The following is a 19,814-nucleotide window of genomic DNA, read 5'->3' on the forward strand; positions in this document are numbered from 1 at the left end:
CTGTCCATGTCCAGAAAGGGAATAAAAACATCATCAGAGTAATCCATATGAGACATCAGTGGGTTCATTAGAATCTCTCAAAAATAACAAAAACTACGACTTTATTCAGCATTGTCTTCTCTTCCGTGTTTGTTTTCAAACCTCAAATAAAGATTAAAATGGTTATGAATCAGTGAATCGATCAATGATTCGGATCGCCAATGTCACGTGACTTCAACAGTTTGACACACGATCCGAATCATGAATCAATCCACTGATTTATAACCGCTTGAATCTTTATTTGAGGATTGAAAACAAACAGGGAAGAGAAGACAATGCTGAATAAAGTCGTAGTTTTTGTTATTTTTGGACCAAAATGTATTTTCGATGCTTCAAGAGATTCTAATGAACTAACTGATGTCTCATATGGACTACTTTGATGATGATTTTATTCCCTTTCTGGACATGGACAGTATAGTGTGCATACACTTCCATACGCTCTCGGACTAAATATAAAATATCTTAAACTGTGTCTGAAGATGAACGGCGGTCTCATGGGTGTGGAACGACATTAGGGTGAGTCATTAATGACATCAATTTCATTTTTAGGTGAACTAACCCTTTAATTCGCGGTGGAGATTGGCTGCCGTGGCTTGAGATTACGCATCTACGTCATCGGTTTCTGAGCTTTTCTCTGTATTATTCATAAGAATGAGCTCTTTTTATCCAATCACTGCGCTGTATTATGCATGAGATCGCATTACAGCAGAGAATTAAAATATCATAAAAGACACTTCATCGCTGTTCGTTCACCTCTGCTGTTTTCTTTCAGACTAATGTGTCATAAGTGTATATTTCCTCATACAGTAACACAAAAGTGTTGTTTGCAACACGTGGAAAATATGACTGTAACAATATTTAATATGTAACAGCAACACACATGTATGAGAGCGGTTTCTGAGCGGCGCGATGACATTCACAACACTCGCAACACGGATCACAGTTCATATCTGGCCCAGAGCAAGAGTGTTTCAAGTTTTTATGGACATTTTTCACATACTCTCTTGCTCTATGCGTACATATTTCATCATGTCTTCTTAAATGAAATATATATGTGCAAATAAGGACACTGATGTACAGCGTGATCATGAACGCGATGACACGATGAATTATTCTGATACACAGAAGACAATGATGTAGACCGACAAATTCAAAGAAGAGTGGACAAAAAAGTAACTATGCCTTTATTCTTTGTGTGCTAATCCAATGTGTGTCATTTGTTCGGAGTGTTGTGCTCGTAAACGTAATGCAAATATTATTAGACCTTTTCTTCATCTTTCATATAGACCAATAGCTCTGAAAAGCAGATTTAAAAAAAATATTTTTACGAATAATTTATCAAAACATAGTTTTTAGTAATCTCTAATAATAAGATTATTGTGAGTTTGTTGTCGTTGGGTTACAATTTTAAAATACATCAAGGCGCCCCGACTCTTTTGTTTATTTGTTTTTCCTAGCTCACATTTAAATCTGAATTTGTGGGTATAATGAGTGTGTTGTAGGTTTGTGTTTTATTGGTAGTCATCTCCCCGTTTCCCACCCTTGACACTTCCCCTTTTCCACAGCTTTACACATCCATTTCTTGAGTCTTTTTCAAATCTCAAGCACCGTTAATCTCACAGCTGGTGTTAAGATGCGTTTTAGTGGATTTGATCACTAGTAGATGAGGGAGACTCATTCCCGTTTACACCGCTTTAATCCGTCTCTTTTGTCCACTTTAAACCACTTCTGCCCTGGTTTGTTTGAGGAGAGGGTCTATGGGCGTATAAATGTACGGGGTTTTTCAGATCCTTCAATCTAATGAACAAAATAAGCTCAAGCTATTTACATATGAACGTGCCCGGATCAGCTTTCAATCAGCTTTCGCTTCTGCTCTGACAGCCGCAAGACCAGCCGAACGCTGTGAGTGTGTGTTAGAAATCAGAAATGGTGAGAGAACATTGTGCTTGTTGTGTTTTTCATCTTCAAACCAAACTTGGGTCTTCAGTCGACAAAGTTTAAATCTTGTCTGCTAGCGTGCGCCCCATTATGTTTCCGCATTAGGTCAGTAGGCGGAGAGTAGACGGTCTTTTGTGGCTGTTTGAACACACAGAAACACTAAGAAAGCAATCCAAGTGGAATACGTTTTCAAATAACTCCGGAAGTGGTCAAAAGTGGACAACTCAAACCGCTCTAGACCCCGTTTACACCTGTATTTAGCGTCGTCCACTTGTGATCAGATCGCCCAAAACGCATCTTAATGCCAGGAGTAAAGAGGACCTGAGGTGTGAACACTTTCATGACACTTTAACAATCAGAATTTAAAAGTGTGTCTTTCTCATTGTCTAGGCTCTGGAGTGGATCCACGACACCGGTGAGTTTTATCTGTCCACACACACCTCCACGGGCTCCAGCATCCACCACACACAGGAGCTTCTGAAGGAGCACGAGGACTTCCACATCACAGCCAAGGTACAACAGCACCACAACCATGACAAGCACCTTTAACTCTGCAGTTACCTAAAGCCGACTCTGTCCCTGTGTCCTCAGCAAACCAAAGAGCGGGTGAAGCTGCTGATACAGTTAGCAGATGGCTTCTGCGATAAGGGCCACTCCCACGCCGCTGAGATTAAGAAATGGGTCACAGCCGTGGACAAACGCTATCGAGACTTCTCCCTTCGCATGGACAAGTATCGCACGTCCCTCGAGAAAGCCCTCGGCATCTCTTCAGACTCGAACAAAGCAGTATGTTGTTTTCTTCTCGTAATAGTGTGATGTTTGATCATACCTCATTCTCATGAGTGTACATGGTTTAAAGCCATATTCTGGACAAATAGTATGTCTCCGGTGTGAAGTGGGCTGTTGGCAGATTATGTAAGATACAAAAACTATTTGCAAAATATATTAAAGCATCAATAATGCTCCAATCAGATCTTCATAAGGTCCATATTCTGGTTCAGACTTTTCAAAAAAATAGTTTAACAAGATTCACAGCTAATGAACTATTCCTTTATGTAATCAGTATATTCAGAATTAGGGCTGGGCGATATGACGAAATATATCGTCTGGACGATAGAAAATGTCTATCGTTTTATATAAGGCTCTATCGCTTACGCCACGATAAGGCGTTTACGGCAGAATTTTACGTCAAGATGCACCTCACGCCACGGCATGCCCATGCACGCTGCAATACATAAACAAACATGGAGGAAGACGGTAGTAGACGCGGTTCAGACCAGGGTAATTCTCAGAGTAATTAGCCTATGCCAGAGTGGTGGCATAAGCGCTCAAAGCAAACTTCAGACACAGACGCTGCAACGGGCTTTTACGCGTGGCACACCAGCCATATATTGAAATATTTTAATGGCAGGTGTTGGGATGGCGAAAACTTAACATTTTCTTGACCGACCACCGAGCCTCATTAGCCGGTTGAAACCGGTTAACCGATTAGTTTAAAACTGCTGCGCTATTTGAAATAACAGCCGCGAGCTGCGCTCCCTCTGTCTCTCTCTCTCGCTCTTTCACACACACACACACACACACACACACACACACACACACACACACGCACTGTCCAAGCGCTGCCGTCTCCCTTCCACTCACGTCACTTTTTTAAAATCCCCCACAACGCGAAACACGAGTCCCGCAAACGCGCCGCAGAGGAGCTTGTTTGTAATCTGAGGACAAATGGCTCCTTAGTTTCGAAATGGTTTGGGTACAAGGTGATCGCGTTGTAAATAAAGGCGTTTGTCCAGCGTTAGAAGCTCATTTGAATCATTGCCGCGGCTCATTTAAGAAAATGACAGCTCCGAAGAGACGCCGCTTTAGTTCGAGGTAGTGCTAACAATAATAAAGAAAGACGATCAACACCTTATGTGTTACCGCTGAAATGAAGATGTAATATATTTCCAAATGTAAGCCCATCTTAAGCGAAATGCACGCTTCATACTGTCGTCTGCCCCGGCTCTAACCTCGAGTGTTTACTTTTTGCAAACCTTGTGAGCGCGCAAACCCAAACGCTGTGACCTCGTGCAGAATGTTTTTATTGGTTTATTAAGTACAAACAGGCGAGTTATGAAAAATTGAGTGCGAGGGATGTTCAATCACACAAAATGATTTTGGAATGAGATGGCTAACTGTAGTAGCGTTTAGTCCACTGTCTATAATAGCCTAATTTAGAGATCACTTTTTTATTTATTTTAACCGACAACTTTGATCGGTTAACGTTGATACGGTCAACCATCGGTCAAACGGTCATCGGTTAACATCCCCAGGCAGGTGTTAACTTTACCAACAGTCTTGCTTTAAAAAAAGGTTCTAAATAAAATAAAAATGTAGTCCATACTACCTTTATTTGTTTTGTACATCATTTCAAACTGCATTTCCACATTGCAATTTTGTATAGACTATTCATAAACTGAATTAACAGAAAAATTGCTATATCGTTATGTATATCGTTATCGGGATATCAAATGAGCTATATCGGGATATGAAATTTTGGCCATATCGCCCAGCCCTATTCAGAATACATTCAAACTTAGTTCCTGGTAATCTCTTCTGGGGGTGCCATTTATTACACTAATTAATTTTAATTTTACACAACAATGTATTCGTGTCTAAACAATTCTCATTTATATCCAAACAATTACACAATAATACAATGCATTGCAAACTATTTTATTATTTATTACTATTTTGAATGAGCAAGTTTTTAAATATAAATGAAAGCTAAAAAGCTAATCATATACATATATAAATAAATATATAAATAAATATATATATATATATATATATATATATATATATATATATATATATGTGTATATATATATATATATATATATATATATATATATATATATATATATATATATATATATGTGTATATATATATATACATATATATATATATATATATATATATATATATATATATATATATATATAATATGTTAGTTTTATTTAGCTTTAATTTAAATTTCAGTTTTAGTTTCAGAATTTTAGTACTTCAACTTATTTAATTCAGTTTATTTTAGTATTCAGTTTTTATTTCTGTATTTAATTTTTTTGAAATGTCACAATAATAGTTTTAGTTTATAACAACACTCCCAATGACACTAATTTTTTTCAACTGCCTGTATACAGTGTATACATAGACTGTAAAAAAAGATGGCGGTAGTGTCCGTGTTGTCACCCATAGGATTCTGAAGAGCAGTTGTGAGGCATAAAGTAGAGATCAGCTGGCCGTTGCCATCTTGGCAGCGCATCATCGCGAGTCACGCACAGATAACAGAAAATGGGCAAAGAGGCGGGACGTGGGCGGAGCTTAGGTGATACAATGACTAACAGACAACGGATAAATGGCTATCCACCTGCCAATCAAAGTAGCCACGCCCTTAATTATGCAAACCTTTAAGGCTTTATATAATGCAAACGAATGAGTTAAAAAATTGAGCAAAAAATTGCCCCCCTAATAGTTGTAATGAAGGGCAAAATTAGCCGTATAGGCTAAAACCACAATTTGTACCAGGCTGTAAATGTTTTTTACCCTGCTCCCTTCTGGTCCCCTAGTGGCCAGTCGATGACCTGCAGTTTAAGTATTGCTTCTGTATTGGCTTCAAAAGACACTGGCAGAGGTTGCCGCTTGATCTAATATCACCAAGAGTGACCTTTATTTGGACAGATATCAGGAATATCCTGTTACAGTAGATATTCAGAATAAGGTGATTATTATGACTTAAAATTCTGATTACCTCTGTCATGTGGCATCTGTCACAATCAGTTTTCTCAAACCAGATTATTTACTTGATCACGTTATGGCAGGACGTTATCATGTTGAAACGACACTCACATAACCAGAATATTATTATTCCAGTTAATATCAGAATATTTTTGTGAATGTAAAAATAATCAGTCAGAATAGTCCTGCAAGAAATATGCAGTCAGAAGTCTGTGCGACTAAACCAAGACGTTTTTCATTTCCAGAGTAAAGACCTGCAGTTGGACATCATCCCAGCCAGTGCTCCAGGGTCAGAGGTCAAACTCAGAGATGCTGCCCACGAGCTTAACGAAGAGAAGCGCAAGTCCGCTCGCAGGAAGGAGTATGTCTTATTTACTGTTATTCAATGACTGAACGGTCAATATATTTTTTTAAATATTTAAAGAAATCTTGGATTTTAGATGGAGAGAGATCTACATGTTCTGATTTGTTTTCCACTTTTATAGCTTCATCATGGCTGAGCTGATCCAGACAGAAAAAGCTTATGTGCGAGACTTGCGAGAGTGCATGGACGTGAGTATTTTATTATATATTAGTGTGTTTTGGCTTAGTCATTCAAAATAATTGTTATTCTTTTGTCCTGAAATAATATGGAAATTCAAGCAAAACATGAGGGAAAAAATGATGCATTCAGACTTCTCTATTACTGATTTAAATCTTTATTCATCCAGACATATCTGTGGGAGATGACCAGTGGCGTGGAGGAGATCCCACCAGGGATTGTCAACAAAGAGCATATCATCTTTGGTAACATGCAGGACCTCTATGAGTTCCATCACAAGTGAGTTGACTAACGCAAATGCTTTAAAGGGGACCTATGAGGCAAAATTCACTTTTACATGGTGTTTGCACATAAATGTGTCCACCCACTCATTTTTTTAATTCTCATAAATCATAAGCCATGTCTCAGAACAAGCCCAGATTCTAGCATATGTGGCCAACATATATACTTAGGCCCTGCCCACGACTGCTGATGTGCTCCGCCCCTGTTAGTATAGCAAGTGATCTATACACAGTCCGCCATGTTTATCTCTTTGTCAGAGCATTTAACAGCAGCATTCAAGTGAGAAATGTATTCATATTAAAGCTACTAAAGTGTATTCAATCAAGAGCAGTGAGTGATTTTCTTTTGTTGTTTGATTCATGGTTGGTGTAGGTACTGTATATTACACTGCTTTCCCTTTAATACACAGATCTAATATACACACAGGATTTCTGTACTTGCTGTTTACGTTCACAGACATAACCGATTGTTTCTTTGTGAACTGTGTTTTTGACACAACCATGTGTGTATTTGACAGTTTAAGTGCAATTACACGTTAAGAGAGCATAGTTTAATACTCACGGGACGTGCCGTCTGACATCCAGCTTTCTGTGCGTGTGCCTCGGATGTGTGCACTCAGAAAACCGTATTTAGAAGTTTAGATTGAGATGGCTTTAAAACCAAGCGGCAACCTCCCGCGATCTCTCTTGAAGCCAATACGGAAGTAATGTAAACTGCAATTCCTCATCTGGCCACAAGAGGCAGGCTCCAGAAGGAGCAGAATCTCACTGAGCCTCATGTTAAAATGCCCAACTTTACAGCAGAAAAAAACATGTTTACAGTCTGGTACAAATTGTGTTTTTTGCCTATACGGCTAATTTTGATCTTCATGACAACTGTGAGGGGGGGGAATTGACAAGTCATTCGTTTTATGTAAAGCCTTAAAGTTCTGCATAATTAAGGGTGTGGTTACAGGTGAAGAGCCATTTATCCGCCGTCTATAGTCATTACGTCACCTAAGCTCCGCCCACATTCCGCCTTTTTGCCCATTTTCTGTTATCCGGAAGTGACACGCGATGACTCGCTCACAAGATGGCGACGGCCAGCTCGCCCCTACTTTAAGCTTCAGAACGGCTTATCAGAATCCTATGGGTGACTCATGGACACTACGTCCATATTTTTTTACAGTCTATGTTTAAAACGCATGCAGATGAACTGCAATGTCACGCAAGTGTGATCGCGATAGAGATGATAACAAAACCAAACAGATGTTTTAGTTTTTGGCAGAGTATTCGAGGCACGAGCTGTAAAGACTGTAAAGGAAAGGGGGGCGGAGCAGCAGCTCATTTGCATTTAAAGATGCATGCACCAAAACGGCATGTTTTTTCTTTCACTCAAAACTGGCATTTACAAAATGATATAATACATTATCTGTGGGGTATTTTGAGCTGAAACCTCACACACATTCTGGGTACACCTTATAATTGTATTACAGCTTGTAAAAAGGGGTATAATAGGTCCCTTTTTAACAGACTCTTCCTGTTCAGTACCCATTAAAGTGTTTCCATAAGTGACTTTTTCTGTCTCTATCTGTCACCAGTATATTCCTCAAAGAGCTTGAGAAGTACGAGCAGCTTCCTGAAGATGTGGGCCACTGTTTTGTGACCTGGGTGAGTGGAGTTAATTGTGTTTAAATACTAATATTGTATGTTTTTTTTCAGATCATAAAAATTCATGTCCTATCTTTCTGCAGGCTGATAAGTTCCAGATGTACGTGAACTACTGCAAGAACAAACCGGACTCCACTCAGCTTATACTTGAGCATGCTGGAGGATATTTTGATGTGAGTAATGTTTCTGTTATGATTAATGTATTGCTTTATTTTTGAACATTCATCGTGTCTTCATGTCAGTGCCCAAATCGTGAAAGTGTCTTGATGTTCCTGTTACAGGAAATCCAACAGAGGCATCGTCTGGCCAACTCTATCTCCTCATACCTCATCAAACCTGTTCAGAGAATAACCAAGTACCAGCTGCTCCTCAAGGTAAAAACATCTGGGGTTCATCATGAGAACTTGCAGACTGGTGTGATTAACAGCTCAGTGAGAATTGGTTTGTGTTTGTAGGAGCTCCTGACATGTTGCGAGGAAGGCAAAGGGGAAATCAAGGATGGCTTGGAGGTCATGCTAAGTGTTCCCAAGAGAGCCAACGATGCCATGCACTTGAGCATGCTAGAAGGTCAGCGGACACACATAGACATGCAGACACACAAACGAGGCGGATGCAATGGTTTCTTATTACTGAATGTCTCTAGGGTTTGACGAAAACATCGAGTCCCAGGGAGAATTGATCCTGCAGGAGGCGTTCCAGGTGTGGGATCCCAAGACCCTGATCCGTAAGGGACGTGAACGTCACCTGTTCCTCTTCGAGATGTCACTGATCTTCAGCAAGGAGGTTAAAGACTCCAATGGCAGGAGCAAGTACATCTACAAGAGCAAGCTTTTTGTACGTTTCACAGCGAGGTTAAAGGCACTACAGCCTCTTTTTTATGCAGCAGATCTGGTTGTTTTAAATGCTTTGTTCTGACTGCAGACCTCTGAACTGGGTGTTACTGAACACGTAGAAGGAGATCCATGTAAATTTGCCCTCTGGATTGGACGGACCCCGACGTCAGACAACAAGATCGTCCTCAAGGTGACTTCCTCTCTCTTGCTCCGTTGAAAAGCATGCCACTGTTTTGCTCTAGCTTTCTGCGCCTCATTTCTGTGAAGCTTGTCCCTCTTGCTCTTTAGCCAGTAAAAGGGTAATTATTTGTGAAATCCACATAATCAGTGGGAAGACTTGAAAATAATTTACTACCTCAGTTTGTAAAAGCAAGCTAAAAATTGCATTTACAATAAAAGACTATGGGGCAACTGCTTTTTTTGCTTGCTTTTACAAACTGAGGGAAGAAAGGCAATTTATTTTATGTAGTAATGGACAGCATGCCACAGATGATTTTATTTAACATTACTTTATTAAAATAGGCTGATCATAAAGAGCCTGTTAGCGAAAACGAGTAAGTCTCTATCAAACCTTGACACTGATTATAGGGGAATATCTGAGCACTCGCTCCTCTGGGCAAGTGCAAGGAAACCAAAAAAACTACGACAAGAATAGTCTTAACTGGTGGTGACGTATGTGCCCGGCAAATGGCTTCTGTCTCACAGTAACTGTTCATTTCCTGCATGCTGCTTTCAGACTGACAGTTTAAACTTTCTTCAGTGAAATGTCAAAATTGCACATTTATGTACTGTCAGTTTATATGTGGATTACTGTCATATTAGCCAATATATATAAACACACACAGTAGTTTATATACATTTTTGATTAACAAAAAAAAAGTTATTAGTCACCTAATGATATACTAACTAGATTTTGTCTGTTACATTCATCACAATACGTTGGCAAAATTGGCTCTACATTATCACCAAAAATGTCTATTAATGTTGTCCCTGTCTTTCTGGCCACTGTCTCATGCAGAATGAAATATGATACATTATAAAGCAGTAAAACCTTGTATATTTCTATATTTCAAATGAAGCTAAGTCAGGGATGCAAACATGGATCCATGGTGAGTACGGCCACACAGTTAACCCACCCTTAGTTCACCATAGAACAGAACACAAGTGTTTACTCTTACTCAACGCTGTGTATTTCTCTTTGTTTTATCTCTCCACACACATAAACACAGGCATCCGGTATCGAGAACAAACAGGACTGGATAAAGCACATCCGTGAGGTGATTCAGGAGCGCACTGTGCACCTAAAGGGGGCTTTGAAGGAGCCCATCCACATCCCCAAACCCTCCACATCCAAACACAAGGGTCGCAGATACACCCCCAGGCCAGTTGAACTTCTCTTACTTCAGTATTCTTTGTAATGCTTTTGTTTGGTTGTGTTCTTTCTTAAACTTGAGGACATGGAGTCCTTGACTAGGAGTTAATTTTCTGAGGGTGTTTGTGTGTGTGTGCAGGGATGGAGAGGATCTTGACAGTCAGGGTGACGGCAGCAGTCAGCCAGACACCATCTCACTGGCCTCCAGGACCTCACAGAACACACTGGACAGCGACAAGGTCAGGATATACTCATCCTGCCTATGAAATGTTTGCAGTGTTATTCATAATCTATCATAGTATTTATTCATATTTAGAATTTGAGATGCACGATTAATCGTTAAAAGACCGCAATCTTGATTAAAACACCCACTTGATCTTATTCCTAAATGGCAATGATTGGCCTTCGTCTTTTAAACCTTCGACGAAATCACACCAGACTCAAATCTGCGCTGGTTCTGATCCAGAGAGAGCAGTTGACAGTTTTTTTTAGGCACAGATTGGCATTGTTTCTGTAACTAATATTCATATTATCACAAAAGTGCTGGGACAAAAGTTTATAGTTTGGATATATACACTGATGTCTGCGGAAGCGATCTACATAGAGCATCACTTTTTGAAAGGAACTTGACGGTTCAAAAACGATTGTGTCGATTACATCATTACTGTTACATTAAGTGACTGTTACAAAATGGGTTTGTTACTGAATCGTTCATTAAACCTGTTTTTTTAAATAATTCATTTAGGTAAAATAAGCATTTTAAATAGACGGCAGCGATTAATATTTTTATTACATGTTATTTTCTTTATTTGTGTGTTCAGAATCGTGGTAGACTCATGATCTCTTGTTCTTTTTATTTTATTTTATTTATTTATTAAATGGTGATTCTCAGGTCATCCAGAATCGTGTAGCTTTATTTTGGATTATCTTTTATATTTATATTTTCAATTTATTTTTCTTATGCACTTTTGTCATTTCTTTTAAACATTTTTTTTAAATTTAGCTTTATTATTTTTATTATTTTCAGCTTAAGTCATTTTTGTACTTTAAATTAAACAAGTTAAAAATATATACAATTATATTTTATTTTAGCTATTCCAATTACCCAAAATGTTTGTTGTAGTTAACAATAATACAAATTAATTTTGTGGAATGTTTTAATCATTTTGCACATTTTTTTCTGAAATATCCCATTTCAGTCATAGTGAAATGGACTGAAATTAATGTATATGATATGGCAACATATTGACAACATTTAAAGGGCATTTTCGTCTAAACAGAAACACTGTGACTAAAAACATGGCTCTTTGCTTGTCTCTTTTTTTCTGTAGTTATCAGGTGGCTGTGAGCTGACCGTGGTCATCCATGACTTCATGGCCGGTAACAGTAATGAACTGACGGTGCGGCGGGGACAGACGGTTGAGGTATTAGAGAGGCTCCACGATAAGCCAGACTGGTGTTTGGTGAGGACTACGGACCGCTCCCCGGCCCTAGAGGGCCTGGTGCCCTGTGCCATGCTCTGTATCGCCCACTCCCGCAGCAGCATGGAGATGGAGGGCATCTTTAACCACAAAGGTGGGCACATTTCTGAAACACTTGCCGTAAATCATCCCAAGCCTGTTTCAGATAAAAATCATCAGCATCTTTTTGTTTTTCCAGACGCGCTCTCTGTGTGCAGTAACGATGCCATCCTACCAGGCTCCTCTGCCACCCTGCAACCTGGTCATGTGATGGGCTCCCAGAGTTCCCCTGGGCCCAAACGCCCTGGCAACACATTAAGGAAATGGCTGACCAGCCCTGTGAGGAGACTCAGCAGTGGCAAAGCCGACGGCCACGTGAAGAAGCTGGCACACAAACACAAGAAGAGTCGCGACGTCAGAAAGAACGCAGATGCAGGCTCACAGAAAGACTCGGACGACAGCGCTGCCACGCCACAGGATGAGACTCTGGAGGAGGTCGGTGCACTTCCTGTTTTTGTTTTCCTGTGTATAGACTGACTACATTTAACATGTGCACCAGGGTTATTATCGGTAACCAAAACTATTAAAGTCTTGTCTTTTCTTATTGGGACGTTGAACAAAAAAAAATTTAGGATGTGTCTTAATTTGTTTGATAGGGAATTGATTAAATGGTTGTGGTTTGCTATTAGTCGTTTGATTATTCGCCCCGCCCTCGAGCTAGTACTATACTGCAATATTCCATAAAAAAAAAATTGGAATTGTCCATTTTCACTTTATAACTTTAAAAACATTTTTGTTAATTGAAATAAAGCTGAAATAATATATAAATATTAGTTGGAAAATCGGAAAAAAATGAAACAAAAATGAACTTGAAAACCTAAAAATATTAAAATGAAAGCGAATTCAAAATGTTAATAAAACTACATTAAAACTAAATATACTAAAATGATTATTGGAGCACATCAGAGGTAAGGCCTTAAGATGACATGAGCAAACTTCTTCACTCCTGTTTATATGCAGTTTTATTAATATGCTTATTTGCTAAGAATTGAGCTTATTTTTACTGACATTTGTACTGACAATGTACGCATACAGTAGGTGTGTGTCTCCTGGCCACTCTACTTGTATCAAATACAAAACACTTTGATTTTTCCGGTGGCATGCCTAAAATGTTTTAATATTGATGTTTTCAACCATCAATATACCGCATTATTAATGTTTCGCAGCATTGTCAACATAAACTTCATTTCTTCAGCACCCCAAAAATGTGACGCTGGTTTTACTGCTATATTTACTAATCTATGTATGACATCATTATCCGTGTATATCGCAAGCACGTGTGTTTTGCTCAGTGTGGAACAAATGTGATTCAAGAGTTTAAATGCCTGTTAACTGTGATTTCAAAATTGGCATACACCACATATTTTACTACGATTATGGTTGTGAAGGATTGTGTACATGAGGTAAAGTTGAATTGCAATATTGCCTAAATCTCAATATAATCACATTGGCCCTCATTTATCAAAAGTGCGTACACCAAATATCCAGCGTACACCTTGCGTACACCCAAAACCACGGTGACTTTGAGATTTATCAATATGGACGTTGGCGTACGGCACGCTCAAATTCTACGCCAGCTCAGGAGGTGGTGTACGCACGTTTGAGTTAGTGGGAAAATGCGCAGAAAAACAATTCCTAACACCACAAAACGCACTGACAAAGATATGCTATATTATGACCCACTGTTAAAAACCACAACAACAACATTCAGTGTTTATTTTTGTGCAACATGAACGTCAATGTTTAATTTGTGTGACTTTATCAAAGCGTTTGATTTGTAGGCATATGTATTCCTCCAGTCGCGAGCCTGTGCGCTTTACCGGCCCGCCTGGCCCGGCAGCTGCGCACGGACTGGGACTAAAACAATTCAGACTGACAAAATAATAAAAATGACCTTCTTCTTTAAAATAATAATAAACGACATTATTCTTCTAAATAACAAGCGTCATTAAGAATAATAATAATAAGAAGAAGAAGAATAAAAATAATAATAATAATAAGAATCTTACAAATTGTCATGCAATTATTAATGTGAATGAATGATAGCTACTCCACATCACATCATCATCACTGTCGTACACCCCAATACATGCCGTGATACGAAATTAAATGCTAATTGTTTCAAAACGTGCTGTAAAATAATGCATTGTGATGGTAATTTATCATCCAAACAGCTATTTAAACTGCTGGGGTGCGCTTCTCAACCCCCACACTATTAACAGTACTCGTAATTGGGGTCCATATTTTGTTTTTGTGGGTGCCTTTATTCCCACTCTTTATACTCTTAAATAAAACAATTTCGTTTTTTTTCCACTTCCCTGGTGATGGTCTCGACGGCGCGCGTCTCAATCATCTCAATAGTTCAGTAGTCAGAGCACTGATCAGGGAGTCAGCCCGTTGACTTATGTCCTAATCAGTGCCCTGCATGACTAGTGGACTAAAGAGATGATTGAGCGCACCCGATCTCCACGTCGGAGAAGTTTTGCTTCTTTGCCGTCTTCCGTGTGTCCATGGCGTAAAATGAGGGCGTGCGGGAGGTGGAGACTTGAATATTTAGGGGCGTGTTATTCTAATGACGATCGTTTTCAGCCGCGGGATTTATCAAGGGCAAGTATTGCGTACACCTGAATTGCAGAGGTGCGCACAGTTTCATAAATCAGGCGGTGAGAGGAGTGTAAGCATAATCTTACGCCAACATATACACCAGTTTCTACGCAAGATTGATAAATGAGGGCCATTATGAGGGTACATGTAAATGCAGTCATTTTCAGTAGGTGCTTTCCCATACATGTTTTTGCCCGTTTCAGTTTAGTTAAATATTATTTATAGTGTTTAAAGCCATCCTTCTGTTTCTGTAAACTAATTTATGGTTTTGTCCCTGAACCTCTTCCACAGAGGGTGCGTAACGAGGGTCTGAGCAGCGGCACCCTTTCCAAATCATCGTCATCAGGCATGCAGAGCTGTGGAGAGGAAGAGGGAGAGGAAGGAGCTGATGCCGTACCTCTTCCTCCACCCATGGCCATCCAACAGCACAGCCTCCTCCAGCCGGACGCACAGGATGACAAGGTGAGCCGGCTCAAGATAGAGCAGCGCTGGAGAGGGGCTGAGGAGGAGGAGGGTTGGTGTGAATAAATCACTAGTTTGGACAATTGTTATTTTATTTTGTTCACGTCCAACCTTTAGACCTCATTAGAGATCCTCAAACCCGTCCAAACCTGTGTGCTAGCGCTTGTATCTCCTTTTGCCATGTGCTTTCACTTTTACAGGTCTAGCTCTATAATCAGTCCCTCTGGGTTTTGGCCATTCTGCAATCGCTGAATACAACGCAGAATCAGCAAAATGTCAAATAATTTTGCAATCCTGGAAAAAATAAATAATATTATCTAATTGAACTATTTCAAATATATTTAAAGCTGTAATGCATTGTTTTCATGAGGATAAAGACGTTGTGGCGCATGCGCAGTGTGTGTCTTTGTGAAAGCAAATCTTTCTCACCTGCTGTCTCGCATAAGTGTAAAGGATCAGGCAAACTGATTTCTCAAGATAGATGAATGACCAAATAAAAGTATATATGCCTGAAAACACTCAAATTATTTTTAAGAAAAGTGCTGTATACCACACAGCATTTTAATTACATTTCATTCTGTGCATGTGTTTGCCGCCTGTCAGCGTTCACGAGTATACAGAGAAATGTGTTCTATTTAATACGCACACAATTAAGCCTAAATGCCCATCTTGGCGATTATGTCTTGAGTGAATAAGTTAGGGTCTGTGCATTACTGTAGGTCTTTAAAGAGAAAGCAGCCTAATATAACCTATACCCATCAAACAACATCAACTGGATCAAACAAACAGTAGACACTTAAAGGGATAGTTCACCCAAAAATGAAAATGTGATGTTTATCTGCTGACCCCCAGGGCATCCAAGATGTAGGTGTGTTTGTTTCTTCAGTAGAACACAAATGAAGATTTTTTAACTCCAACCGTTGTGCGTATAATGCATGTCAATGGGGTGTGTTTCCCATGATCTATTGTCGTGTATGAGTATTGTGCATCTAACAAAATACATATGGCAAATGTGGTATCCTTTAAAAAAAAATCACAAAATTGTAATTTGGATCACAAAAAAAAAATCACAAAATCCTGGAGGGACTGTATAAGTCAAACACTGTAAAACTATTAAACTTGATCATAAAGAATCTTGTCATCTTGGCCCCGTGACTCCTGGCATTAACATGCAGCTTCCATTTGGATGGTCTCGGATGGATTCTGATCACATTTAATAAAGGTGGAAATGTGTTTCTTCACAATTAATCAATCATTTCTGATTACTTATCAAATTATTTCATTGGATTTCTCTTGTTTTTCTAATTTCTTCCCCAAGAGAGCACTTTTTCCTTTCTAACCCCTATTAACAATACTGAGGGGTCTGTAATTTAAGGAAATGCAAGAAATGGCAAAGCATTTTTAACTATTCGTTTGCAATTTTGCTGTCAAATCAGATGACGCATTGGAATGGTGTAAATGCTATAAGGCCAAATAATGTCTAGACCAGTGGTTCTCACCCCAAAGCAAACGTTCATACCTGTTTTTATTACCTGGCTCGTTTGGAGCCTCTGTTTCAGAACCTGGTGTAAACTTCATTGGAATGGTGTAAATGCTATATAGCACAATGTATGATGGGTAATTACGTACATTGCCTGAAAATCAGCAGTGTTTGTTTTGCTAATACCTCCCGAGTTAACTTGGAGCAAAAAAAAACCTAATTGAAATTTGGTCGGATGAACATTTCAGAACTGTTCAAAACTCATTTATTAAAATACTGACGACGCCTTGATTACATGTTGAAAAAAATGAGGAGGTAATATAACAACGGTTAAAAAGAAAGCCCCAATAAGCCCGTGGAACTGTTGTCTATCAATCTATCCTGACGGATAAGCGCTATGATCATAATCCCAGGACATAAACGGTGCGCTCGGACCAAGAGTAGCGTTAACTCGTATGTAACTGGTATTAACAATATTTGGTCCATTTAGAAATGTCACCTGGTGAAAGTGAACCGAGCCAAGAAGAAATTGCAACATTGAAAGAATTTGAATCCCTGAAACATTCTACAGGTGTGGAAATGCCCTTAAAAAGATTTAAATTAGTAATTTATTAATAATATATTAAAATAATCAAACTATTAATCTAAATTAAAATGCAAAAAAAAAAAAAAATCTTTTTTATTTTCCCTCAATTTTTCTTTAAATGAAGAACATATAGTTCTTGAGGTTTCTTGAATCACAAAATTACTGTGGTTATTTAGTTTCATATGTCAACACTCCCAATTTTTTTTATAAAAATGTTAAAAACAAGAAGTTTTATCGTTATGACAGAAATACTGTTTAGGACAATACAGAAATAATGTCCTAAATTAATGGAAGGGGGATTTTATTGGAATTCTCTCGTCAAACTGTAGCCTAGAAATCTAGACGCACCCTAGCGGCAGCAAATTTAATCTGCTCCGTATTGGCTTCAAGAGAGATCGCAGGAGGTTGCCGCTTGGTTTCCAGACCAAACATCTTGATGTGGGTCTGGCTTGTCAGGCTAGTCAAACTCACCATTTTAAGGAAATTTTGACGGTTCTACTAAAGTTCAGAACGAGTACAAAGAATTTGAGAACCACTGGTCTACATCCAGTCCTGTATCCCCGATGCATGTTAATGCCAGCCTTAAAGGGGGTCGTTGAGAGATAGAGAGAGAGGCAGATTTTTCCTGGGGTAGAATGTAGCTGTAAACGCCACAGTAGGATGAAATGCTGCAGTTGTAAGCTGCTCTCATCGCTGCTCAAGAACAGCTTGTGACACTAATTTGTTTTTCTCTTTTGTTTTGTTTGGGCTGTATTGTTTGCCATAGCATTACGTTGATTTGTGTCCTGTCTTTGTTTTATCTCAGTTCCCATATCTCTCCATCTGACTCCTCCCTTTCTGGCCTCCCTCCTTTCGCATCATTCCTCATTGCTTTCTTTTCCCATAACCCCCGGCTTATGAAAAGACCTGAGACCCCCTTCTTTTCTACTTTTCTTTGCTGTTTTTGGTAGAGATTTAGAAGCCGACCGCTTCCTGAGACCTGAATTAGTGTTTTCTTTTAGAAGCAGATTCCTCATTTTGGTTTGATTCTGTTATTCCACTTTCATCTAGACAAGACTTCCTCTTTCTGTTGTTTAAATCGGTCTGATTTAAACTTAGAACCACAAAATGCCCTTACTCATCCTTTTTTTCATTTTCTCCTCTAGTTTTTTTACTTCTATTTTTCGTATATACATATGATTTAGCCCTATCTTTAATTGATTGTCCTCTTAACGCACTGGTTTTTTATCCGACTGGGTTCCTCGAACGCGTACACGGGTCAGAAAGACATGCACTGGTGTATCTGAACTTCAACATCAGGGAGCTGTGATTAGGTAGAAAAGAGGGTCATGTGCCTTATACAATGACTCTGAATCTCAGAGACCACCCTCACTCTTTACCCCTCTAACCAACCCTCCAAACTCCGCCCATTCACACCCCTCCCCCCTCCCCTCTGTGCTTATCCCCTCATTATCCACTCTGCTGTCTGATTGGCCTGTAAAAGCTAAGCAGACCTGAGGCCACACCCAGACACAAATTGGAAAGTCTGGAAGGCACAGCAAGGGTGAGACTTTCTGCTGGATTTCCCTCTATTTCTATTTGATGAATGTTTTTGATTTGAGTTTTCAAACCTAAAGTAATGAAACCCTCCGCCAGTCTCAGGTGTCGAGCATCAAGCTATTGTCAACCTGAAGTCTGTGTTTTATTATTTTTTTTAAACATCATATAAATTTAAGACCCCATGAAATGCAGCAGGTTTCTTTCCTCTGTTGCCACATTTCCTATTTTGGTTTGTTTGACTGCAAGACAAGGACTATATATCTAAAATTGTACTTTTATCAATGCTTATAGAGATATCACACATCACATGGAATAAAAGCCATTTTGATTATATGGGGCCTTTTTTTAAAGAAATAATTGGCTTTGGTTGAAATCAAAATGTCTCTATTATTTCCGACTCTTCAAAACTGATGAACTGCACCAGAGACTGTTTAAAAGTGCAGATTTTGTATGTTCACAATGGTGTGATGCCAGACACATAATAATAATAACGTTATTACCATTAGTTACAGATGCATTCAACATAATGCAGTGAAGCTATTTTAAATGCTATAATAAAATAAAAATTGCATAAATGTCTGAGGGCGAAGACAATAAACTAGTGCTTAAGTCCATGCCTGAATGAATCCTGATTACAGTTTAGCTCCATATGGTTCATATTTGATTTGTGTCATTCAGTCTGGCATTTTCCCCTCTTTTACTCTCTTTATCTCTGCAGACTTCTTCCCGTCTCTCCGTCCGACCCTCCAGTTCCGAGACCCCCAGCGCTGCAGAGCTAGTCAGTGCCATTGAGGAGCTGGTCAAAAGCAAGATGGTAAGAAGTGCACAGATGTATATAATATAATATAATATATCACATGAGTAGCAGTGTAGCACGAGTGATATTGCGTTTATACAACAGTTCAACGGCAGAAGTGAGTAAGTAAATAAGAAAGTAAATTTTAAAAACCTTCTTTTGTGCAGAACTACTTCTTTCTGCCATGGATCCAAATATCAAGTTGAAAAGTTTAACAGTTGAGCCCGAGCCTCCGTTACTAACTCTAAAACATCACGTTAGAACTAGTAACGAAGGAACCTTGAGTTGCTTCATTGAAGCTTATTTTATTATGTAGAGTACAGTATTATGAGAGAGCGATCAACTAAACGTAACGAGTGTATTACCTGCATCTAATATTGCATTCATTCTTC

General features: G+C 39.0%; 1 protein-coding gene across 8 annotated transcripts in view; it reads left to right on the plus strand.

Moving 5' to 3' along the window:
- Positions 1-19,814, plus strand: part of trioa (trio Rho guanine nucleotide exchange factor a) — a 140,310-nt gene that overhangs the window by 104,609 nt on the left and 15,887 nt on the right. For 5 of the 8 annotated variants that reach the window (XM_067425802.1, XM_067425795.1, XM_067425797.1 and 2 more), the window contains 18 exons: positions 2,368-2,490; positions 2,569-2,763; positions 6,004-6,119; positions 6,244-6,310; positions 6,469-6,578; positions 8,161-8,230; positions 8,314-8,403; positions 8,512-8,604; positions 8,686-8,797; positions 8,874-9,064; positions 9,152-9,253; positions 10,143-10,172; positions 10,293-10,444; positions 10,575-10,674; positions 11,767-12,010; positions 12,095-12,390; positions 14,851-15,021; positions 19,345-19,440. In XM_067425802.1, the coding sequence (XP_067281903.1) occupies positions 2,368-2,490; positions 2,569-2,763; positions 6,004-6,119; positions 6,244-6,310; positions 6,469-6,578; positions 8,161-8,230; positions 8,314-8,403; positions 8,512-8,604; positions 8,686-8,797; positions 8,874-9,064; positions 9,152-9,253; positions 10,143-10,172; positions 10,293-10,444; positions 10,575-10,674; positions 11,767-12,010; positions 12,095-12,390; positions 14,851-15,021; positions 19,345-19,440 (2,358 nt within the window). The remainder of the gene's footprint in view (positions 1-2,367; positions 2,491-2,568; positions 2,764-6,003; positions 6,120-6,243; positions 6,311-6,468; positions 6,579-8,160; positions 8,231-8,313; positions 8,404-8,511; positions 8,605-8,685; positions 8,798-8,873; positions 9,065-9,151; positions 9,254-10,142; positions 10,173-10,292; positions 10,445-10,574; positions 10,675-11,766; positions 12,011-12,094; positions 12,391-14,850; positions 15,022-19,344; positions 19,441-19,814) is intronic. The other 3 variants (XM_067425799.1, XM_067425798.1, XM_067425796.1) reach the window with 1 other exon arrangement.

This window comes from Pseudorasbora parva, chromosome 19 (genome assembly GCF_024679245.1).
Source record: "Pseudorasbora parva isolate DD20220531a chromosome 19, ASM2467924v1, whole genome shotgun sequence".
NCBI lineage: Eukaryota > Metazoa > Chordata > Actinopteri > Cypriniformes > Gobionidae > Pseudorasbora > Pseudorasbora parva.